Genomic DNA, 10295 nt, shown 5'->3' with positions numbered 1-10295 from the left:
AGGCCAAAGCTCGGTTGTTGATTTGCTTCGCTGCTCCCTCAACCACAAAGGCGTTCCGTTACCCCTGAGCCCAGTGTTTGCTGCAATCTTGTTGGAAACATTGTAAAAAACTCACAGTGCAGGGTTTGATGCTTTATAGAAGTTTCGAACACCAGTCAGAAATGAGAAAAATCGGGGAATTAAGGCAGTTTTAATTGAGCTTACACCGAGATCATACAGTATGAGAACCTTAAATCAGTTTGATACCGATAAGAAGAATTTACATTATAAAAAAAAAATCACATATATTTTAAACTCAATAAAGACATCTGGAGGCCAATATTCAGCCGTGGAGCCGCTAGTTAAGTTAGCTGGATGTGGCTACTGGCTATCTGGCTAATTTAATGGGAGTATTCAGCAGCTAACGTTAGGTCAGCCCTATGGCTCAACCAAAGTTACCCGCATAAGTTATGTGCCTAACTCCACTTCTCCCCGAAACGCCTCCCAGCTACCCCCCAGAATGCCCCCAATTTATGTGGCTAGAGTTTAGCCGCAGACGGCGTTTATTATCACCAGTTAGTCATTTAGACTGATAACTTTTCAATTACTCATCTAAATGGCTTTTGAATATCGACCTCCTGATAACTGATTTAGGGGGGGGGGTCATTTATCAAAGCGATCGCACGTGAAAAGTCCCTTCTCGCGTGCGATCACTAAAAAGGGGCGGCGTCAAGAACGGAACAGAAGGCGTCAGGGCGGCACCGGGGCGGACGCCGCGAAGACATAGTGGGCAGCGAAAAGGTAAGAACCTTTTTCGCTGCCTATTTCGTGCCCAATAGCAACACCTTTTATGATGGTGCTAGTGGGTGCGAAAGCCGGCAGCCATCGCACCATAGAGGTGCGATGGCTGCCGGGTTCCGCAGGCCCGCCCCCCACTTCGCCTCCTCGCCCCCCCCCTGTTCCACGCGATTCACACCGCCGCGGTGTCTTAGAAAATCTAGGCCTTAGTTATTTCTGCTGCATCTATTTCCCTCTGTACAGGAGACACAGACTACTTCCCAAATGTATGGACTGGACCCACAAAATATAGCATAAAGCCTGACAGTCCTTTTTTTTTTTATTACATATTTGCATTCATGTCATGTTATGGAGCAATAAAATGAAAAGGAAAGTTATAATTCACCAAGTCTACAAAAAATCTACTACTACGGCTGTGAAGGAAATACAAGCAGCAAAGAACAGATTTTCAACACTGGATAAATCACAATTAAATCATTTGTTCAAACATATATACTTTTTAAAAGTATTCATGTTGGCTGAAATATCAGAGATTAAATGTAAATGCTCCTCATGCAGTTAATGCAGGACAAGTTTGAAGTCTATCTTTTTTGCTATGTATTTTAGTAAATGCTCTTAAAAACAATGTAATATGAAAAAGGGAATGTCATGAATGTAAAGCTCTTGGTCAGATCACATGACCTTTGCGTAACAGATGCTTAGTATTAATTTGTGATCCAGAGCAGCCTTATGAATTCTTCTGTGGAATCTTGATTACAACAGTCTTCACTTCTGTGTACTGATTAAGGCCATATTCTCCCCTACAGAAATAATGGGACAGAAAAAAAATAAGGAAAATTCTTAAACATTATCTTTCTTTCCATTTTCTTTTGGTCTTTTCTGCTAGCGCCCGCTCCCCTGACAGCAGCATGCCATTGCTGGTCAGAGGACAAGGAAGAGACATCTCCTCCGAGATGCACCCTCAATGCCATTCGTTGGCCAGTAAAGGCCTTCACAGTTACAACTAGAGCAGACATATTTTCTCCCTCCTCAGGCCTATGTGCATCACTTCCATAGCATGAACTATTGGCAATTTTTACCACATCCATCAGGCGACTGATTGTGACTGTGAAAAAAAAAATTATAGGGAGGATAACTTTTAAATCTACTTGTGTTACTACATGTGCACTCACAAGAGGACGTGTGGAGATTTATCCAAGCATTTTATAAACTATGTAGTGCGAGATGAGCAGTTTATAAAATACAGGGGTACTTATGCTCCAAAAGTACGCATGCATGCTTCAGAATGCACATATATTTCCATTGCATTGAAAGCGCATACTTTTCCTATCTATTTTATAAACATATGCGTGCATATTTTAAGTGCAAAGAAAATACCCGTAGAATATGTATGCATAAAACCAGGTCTTTTATAATGTATATACATATAAATACTTTATTGAGTATGTTTTTGAAATTATCATTTTACCCAGTCTGTCTCTGTTCACCTAGACCCACTAGCACTTCATCCTGAATCCCAACCAGTTCCCAGACTTCCTACCCCAAATTGCAGTCAACAGAAAAAGTCAGATATCAATTGTGCTAGTTAGCGGGTGTAAAACTGCAGGAATAAGTTAGATAATTTATATACAAATATCTCTTCCAAAATAGCAACTTCCACATGCACACCATCGGACGGATTTTTAAAAGGGTTAGTCGCATAAGTTATGTGCATAACCCTTTAAATCCCCTTGCGCGCGCCAAGCGTATTTTAACATAGGCTAGGCGGCGCGCGCAAGCCACCGGGATGCGCGTAAGTCCCGGGGCTTCTCAAGGGGGGGGCGTGTCAAGAGGCGTGCCGGGTGGGCGACGCAATTTTTGGGGTATTCCGGGGGCATGTTGGGGGCATGGCGCCGGCCCGGGTGCGTGGTTGAGACCCTCCAGACCAGCCCCCCAGGTTGGGTGATGGCGCACCAGCAGCCCACTGGTGCGCGCAGAGTTATGCCAGCCTCTGGCCGGAGTAACTTTGCCAACAAAGGTAGGGGGAAGGGTTAGATAGGGCCGGGGGGGGTGGGTTAGGTAGGGGAAGGGAGGGAAAGGTGCAGGGGGTAGAAGGAAAGTTCCCTCCAAGGCCGCTCCAATTTCGGAGCGGCCTCGGAGGGAACGGGCAGTGTGCACTGGGCTCGGCGCGCAGAAGTTGCACAAATGTGCACCCCCTTGCGCGCGCCGACCCCGGATTTTATAAGATACGCGCGGCTACGTGCGTATCTTATAAAATCCGGCGTACTTATGTTCGCGGCTGGTGCGCGAACAAAAGTACGCGTGCGCGTAGATTTAGAAAATCTACCCCAGGACGTTTTCCTCTGGAGACGGTAGACAAGGTACGGTATACACTGTTTATTTCGTTCCTCTTTCTTTCTCTGTGGTCCTCTTTTCTCTCTCTTGTGTTTTGTTTCTTGTTTCTGTCCTGTTATCTCTGTGTGGGTTTTTTTTGGGTTTTTTTTTAACATCTTCTCTCTCTTATCACTCTGTTGATATGAATGTGTCTCTGTTGAGCTAGATTTTCTCTTGGCTTTTGTATCTTCAGCCTGCATGCACTTTTCTGTAGTTCTTCAAACAAGCAGCTAGGGTTTGAATTGACACAACGCTATATCTTGAGTACGTACAGGAGCACAGCTAACATTTGAAGTTTTGCATATCTGAGGGGCGCAAATTGATCCTTGCACTGTTTACAGAAATTCATAGATCTTCTTGATGGTCTTGCTCTGGCACACCCTATTATACTGCACTTTAAATAAATAAAAAGAGAAAGAGCCTTTCTATGTTAACGCGGCAGTTCTTCTGGGTGGTAATCTAAAATGCTCCATTTATGTTGTCTAGTTGACTTGTTGAACAATTAACTAATTGTTCAAAATAAATAGATAATTACAATTCCCTAATTCTATGATGACACAAAAGGAATTTGTATTATAGTAGAGTGCGATTGGTTACACAAACACTCAAACTCTTTTGCTCTTTTAGAATGAAGCTTTGTTATAGATGAGAGAGTAAGTTCCCTAAACCAGCAAGTATAACATCAGGTGTCATTTGCACTTTTGAGACTGCATTATTTAGAAGCAACTTTAGGTTAAGGTGTTTTGAGAATACCAAGCGATTAGGTATTTACACACACATAGGTATTTACACACACATCTCTTGGCCACGCCCTGGAAATGCCCATGTCCTGCCCACAGACCATGCCCTGCCCTTTTTGAAAACTTTTTGAGATGCCTACACAGCAGGAGATCTGCGTGTATCTGGGCGACTTTTAAAATTCGGTGGGCACGTGCCAGCCTGACTTGTAGGTGTGTCTCCCAATTTTGACACGCTGGGCTTTTAAATCTCTTTAGGCCTGATTTAAAAAGCATTTTCATACTTAAAATTGGGTTTTACACATGTAAATGCATTTTATCCCTCTAAGTGGGCTTTTGAAAATTGCTACAATATTTGCCATTGAATTATCCATAGGATATTCACATGTAAGTGCACTTCACAGATGTAAATGGCTTTTTAAATTACTACAGTACTATGTAACATTTACGCAAGTAACTTCTTTGAAAATTCACCTGTAAGTACACTTTACACTATTTTTAACCATTTTAATTGCTTTTTCAACTTTTTGTTGATGCTGGAAATGTTGCTTTTAAATATTTTTTTTTTATTTCTTTTACCTTTTTAAAACTTTAAAAACCCATCTGATATCAGTTGTGTCTCTCTGATATCCATTCAGGTGTTTTGTATACTTTTTAAAATCTGTTTGCTGTATTTTGGTGATTTTGTAAATATTAGCATCAGGATTGCCAAAGTTCTGCCCAAGTTTCAAAAACTTTGAAGGGCCCTTTTTAGGCTCCCCTAACCCTTGCTCAGGGGTGCTTTTACTTATTTTTATTTTCTGATTTTCAAACTTTTCAAAAAATGTATTTCCAATTGGACCGTGGCCCGGAAAATGACACCATCACAGTGTCACTGAATCATGCGGTCTGTACTTCCACTATTGAACCAGGGGTTCTCCCAATGCCCTCAGACTAGGGTTGCCAACTGCCCGGTTTGGACCAGACAGCCAGGTTTTCAGCTGTTTCTGGTCAGAAGTACTGACCGGACCGTGAAAATCCGGGTTTTATACAGCTTCTTGGTTCAGAGAAAGACAGAGCTGAGAGCTGTGCTGTTCCCCACCTTCTTGCCTTGTTTCCTGTGTTGTGATTGGTTGGGATGAAGAAGGGAGGCGGAGCATAGCACAGCACTCAGTTCCCAGTGCTTCACTGAACTCTGCAGCAATGCCCTCTGGGTAGCTCCTCCTCACTCTCTGAGTGCTGTCCAAGACCCTGAGAGAGGGGGCTGCAGTGAGTCAGCCAAGGATACAGTCACAGAGGAGGGAAGGTGGAAGAAAGAGACAGTCAGAGTCACAGGGTGGGGAAAGGGAAGAGACAGAGAGGACACAGAGAAAAGGGGAGGGAAATGAAGATAAGTACATGGGGAGCAAGGGAGGAAAGAGACATGGAAGGAAGGGGACATGGAAGGAAGGGACAGGCACAACAGGAGCATGAGGGAAGGCAGGAGACATAGATGGGGAAAGGGAGGAAGAGAAAGAAGAGTACAAAGGAGACAAGGGGATCAGGAGGAATGAGATAGATAAAGAGGAAGGCACTGGGAAGAGAGGTAGACAGGAGGGACAGAGGGAGAGAAAGTCAAGAGCAGGGGGAGGGAGGACACTAGAGACAGGACGGCAGCACAAGAGAGGAGTGCACAGAGGAGGTGGAGGACATATTGAGAGACAGGTGGTACAAGGGAGACACAGATGAAAGGCTGGGAAGGTTTTAAGGAAAGGGAGAGCAAACCACCTGTGTCTGATTGAGGAGGCTGTATGTTTGGGAGTGTGTATGTGTGTATGAAATAGGAGGATGTGTGTTTTGGAGTGTGTGTGTGTTGAGAAGAAGTTGTGTGTTTGGGAGTGTGTGTGTGTGTGTGTGCGCGTGTGTGTACAAGATAGGAGGCTATGTGTTTATGGGGAAGTATGGAGGTGAGTGTGTATTAGAAAGGCTTTAGTTGTGATAGAGAGAAAAAGTGCATGAGAGAGGCTGCGGTTGATGTGTTTATGAGGATAGTTGAAATAACATTTTATAAAACAAAGTATATTGAGGGGGTGCTTGAAAGCCAAGTAATGAGTGGATTGACATCTGACAGTACTCTGTAACCTCCCCCCTCCCCACTTTGGGAGGGAATTGGGGGAGGGGGGAGGTTAAAGAGTACTGTCAGTGGGGTATCCAGTTCTGGTGCATGGAAAAGTTGGTCCCCTACCTCAGACACTTAGCAGAGGCTCCTTGTAGCAGTGGAAGCTTCCCGAAGACTGCCGCAGCAAATATTAAAGTGATCATGGCTGCCTCTCTTGGAGCTCGGGAATCACCAGTTGCTCCATCCCCCTAGCACTGTGAGGGTCAGCAGCACTCCCGCAGCTGTTCTGCAGCCTTTCACTGGCTCCCTTCATGGCAGCACAACGCTACCGCTCCAACTCATGCTGTTGCAGCCTAACGCTGCCACCGCAATGCTGCCTTCTCTCTTTTCCTGTAGCCCCATGCTTCTTTTTAAAACAAACCCTTCTGAGGAGCCACAGGCTAAGACAGCCCCTGCAGCCCACAAAGCTCTGCCCCTGTCGCACCAATTCCATCATGGATCACGACCAGCTAGTCAAGTAAGGATAGGGTTTGTTTTTTTTTTTTAAATTAGCCTTGGGTTACAACAGGTTACTTATGCTCATTTTCCTCATGTAACCCCTCTGAAAATTTACTCAGCTGACTTTCCAAGCTGAGATTAGCTCTTTGTAACTTTCAAACTTTATACATCTTTAATCTCACTTTTATTTTTTGTAATCAATTTATAAGAAACTGAACTTTGGTTTCAAAAATTACAGATCACAAAGGCTCAAGTCGCGCTGAATACATTTGGCATCTGGAGAGTGCATAGTAGAAAAAAGCCGAGTAACAACTTGTAAAAACAAATGCTCTACAGAAGAAAGTGAAAAGCAATGTTCAGAATGGTCTAGAACAGTGGTTCTCAACCTTTTTCCCATCATGACACACCCTGACAGACCACGCTCACATGTGTGACACACTGCTCATTACAATTCACAGCGGAAATAAAAAATAAAGGTCCAGTATTATTTTATTGTTAAGAATGACACAAGGGAAAGATATGTATTCTGTCTGAACAGAAATTGCATAAATAGTAAACAGCCTACACCAAAACAGCACCAATTTCCAGCACTTAAACAGTAACCACCTTATTTAAGGAAAGGCACCACAGAAAATATTACACCAGGCCTAAGATACCAATACATCTCCCATTAGGATAATGGACCAAGTCAGGCTGCTATAGAGCCCTACACAGAAACTACACCCCAGCAGAAAACCTCACCTGAATCACATGTGCTGACCCTCATCTAACAAAGAGACCAAAATGCATAACTAGAAGCATGCAGACAAAAACTGAATTGGAAACTGCAACAAGCCATTCTTGAAGTATATTTGCATACCATGGAGATAGATTTGCATGCAGTGCATGGAAACATATTTATTGTGGATAATCTGAAAACCAGACCTATATGTGGCTCTTAAGGAACGGAGCTGGCCACCCCTGCCCTATGATATTAGGCCTATTGTGATGGCGTTGGATGTGAGCAGTCTTCAGAAAGTCATATGCCAACTGAATTACAATCACAGTAGAATAAACTTCCCACATCAAAACAGCACTAATTGCCAGCACTCAGTACCTATGAAAAGACAATACTGAAAATATTACAACAGGCACTAAAACACCAATACACTTCCTTTTGGGAAAGAAAGCAAACCCAACTGTGACAAATCCCTACAAAGACACTATACACTAGCAGAATACTGCACCTCAGTAATACATGCAGGACATAGGACAGATCCTAACCAAATACAGAAAAAAAGAGACCATAAATAGAAATATGCAGATAGAAATTGATCAGAAAATCACAAGCCAGACTCTAAGCAGTGTAATAATGGAGAAGTTGAAACCATCATCAAGCAGCTTAAAACATACAAGAAAATCAAGAAATAAACAAAATGAATCATAATAGAAAAGCATACTAATAAAAAGAATAAATATTTCAAAACAGCTGATGAATAGAATATCCAATAATAAACTCATACAGTAGAATTTGTAAAAGTTCCCAAACACCAATAAATATTTCAAATTAGCAGACACATCAAATAATAATTAAAACTAATAAGGATTTTAAAAAAAATCCCTTGTTCTTCGTTACCTGGGAACTTTTGATTCCAGTCACCCCTGAGATTGCTGTAGATTAGTTGGGGATAGGGAGTTCACACATAAACGCTCTCATAAACACACACACACACACACACACACACACACACACACACACACACACTCACTGACTTGCACAAACACTTTCACACACACACATGCCCAGTATCTCACATATATGCTCATTCCCATACACTGGTTCACTGATGACACACAGTTCACTAACTCACTGACATAAGTTAAAAAAAAAAAAAGCTTTAACTACATTGGTGTCTGTGAGGATCCAGGCAGGGCCGCTCCAGGAGAGTAAGGTATGGGGGGGCTGCCATGTAATGCTCTGGGAAGTCTGGAAGGTGTTCCTTAGCATGGGAGGGGGAGGGCAAGCTGCATGCCCCAGCACTTTATTTTCCTTTTCTAGCTGCGGCCCAGTGATGAAGAGTCGGTGGCAGAGAAGCACAGTAGGAGACCCTGAGGCAGCATTAGAAGGTCTGTTAGTTCCCCAGTCCCTGTTGGTCCTCGAGTCCCAGGGTGATCACCAATTCCCTCCCCTCCCCACTGCGCCACAATAGAAAAAAAAAAAAAGCAGCCTTCCTGACTTTCTTGCTCTTACCCTTTCCCTCCCTCCCTGGCCAATAGTGTAGGGGGTCCCAGTTGCCCACAAGATCTTCTTCTGCTTCCAGGGTAAGTTGGAGGGAAGTGCTGAGAGTCAATCATGTGGCCAGCTGATCCCGTTTCTCTCCACTGCCTCTGTGGTGGGTCGGGGGAGGGCTTCCAGAAGCAATCCATGCTGCTGCTGATCCTCTGGATTGCCTCGGGGGGGGGGGGGGGGGGGGTGGTGACGGAGCCTGTCGGGAGCAAACCCACACTGCAGCTGTGCTTGCACTGCTCCAGAGGAAGCGTGTAAACTGCAAGACCAAACTGGTGCTGCTGCTCCTGCTCCTTTCCACTTCCTCTGGGGGTGGATCCTTTCCACTTCCTCTGGGGGTGGAATGTCTGCTGGGAGCAAATCCTCACCACCACCACCACCACCACCACCACTACTTTCTTCTACTGCCTCCGGAGGGAAGGAAGAGGCTGCCAGGAGAAAATCCATGACAGTACTGCTCTTTCTCTGCTGGAGGAAAGTAGTGGAAGAGCCAACCACGGTATTGCTACCGCTGGGTGGGGTGGAGAGGGGGTGTTGCAGCGTAGTGGTGCATAACTCCAAGCAGGGCTCCTGCTCTCCCTCTGCTGCCTGAGAGCTGCAGGAACTCAAAGAACGCAGCCGTTCTGCTCTGCCTTCTTGAGGATGGGACCAAAGGCAGTCACTTCTGCTCTGGTGACCATTTCCATTGTTAAGCCTAATCAAACAAGTACCGGGATGTCATTCCATCCTGTTCCGGCAGAAATCAGTCCCAATGTATGCTGTGTGTTTCAGTAAAGGTTTTAGAATAGGATAAGAGAGATGTTGTGGATACTGTGCAGGCTAATATAGGTATCATGGTGTGTCAAAGCTAGTTTTAAAAAGGTAAGCACCAATCATACCTGGCAATGAAAAAGTAGCACCGACTCCTTAAAGTGACTTTTGAAAGGAAACTTTAATCAGTGGGAAACAAAAAACATAAAGATTTTGAGGAGTTACCTGACAGATTAAAAAAAAAAAAAAAAGCAGCTTTGTTACAGTTTAGCTTTCCTATTTTCTGCCATATATAAAAAAACATTTTGAAAGCACCAAATTAATCCCATAAGAAGTAATGGGAGTTGCACTGTTGTAGCAAGCAGCACTCTAGCCCTGACCTACACCAGGCAGGAATGGGAGAAACTGAATTTGCGTAGGAGTATATGGGGTACTGGAGTTAATAAATACAAGTCATGTATGCATTGGGGTGAAGCAGTGTTGGCGGGCATGTCTGTGAGCAGAGAGGAGGGTACTAATGGATCATCTAAGATGGTATCATCTCCTGCATGCCCAAACATCTTTCTTTCTAGACCAGCGGTTCTCTCAACCGGTGTGTCACGACACACCAGTGTGTCGCCAAGAACACGCAGGTGTGTCGCCATACTTTCCCAGTCCCCTGCTGACCCAGCTGCTCCTCCTACCCAAGCAAAATAGGTCCTCTGCCCAGGCTTAAAATGCTGTCAGCCTGGGCGGAACATGGCAGACAGCTGGAGTCAGCGGCAATCGGCATGGTCTCTTCCTTCCCACACCCTCCCCCCTCACACCCCCGCGGCCC

General features: G+C 44.4%; 1 protein-coding gene across 1 annotated transcript in view; it reads right to left on the bottom strand.

Moving 5' to 3' along the window:
- Window positions 1–1045: 1045 nt before the first annotated feature.
- ALDH1A1 (aldehyde dehydrogenase 1 family member A1) overlaps window positions 1046–10295 on the bottom strand; it is a 106877-nt gene continuing 97627 nt past the window's right edge. The window contains exon 13 of the mRNA XM_029612350.1: window positions 1046–1577. Within this exon, the coding sequence (XP_029468210.1) occupies window positions 1505–1577 (73 nt within the window). The 3' untranslated portion in view covers window positions 1046–1504. The remainder of the gene's footprint in view (window positions 1578–10295) is intronic.

The sequence above is a fragment of the Rhinatrema bivittatum genome, chromosome 1 (assembly GCF_901001135.1).
Source record: "Rhinatrema bivittatum chromosome 1, aRhiBiv1.1, whole genome shotgun sequence".
In the NCBI taxonomy this organism is placed as follows: Eukaryota; Metazoa; Chordata; class Amphibia; order Gymnophiona; family Rhinatrematidae; genus Rhinatrema; species Rhinatrema bivittatum.
This window is presented reverse-complemented; position numbering and strand designations above follow the sequence as displayed.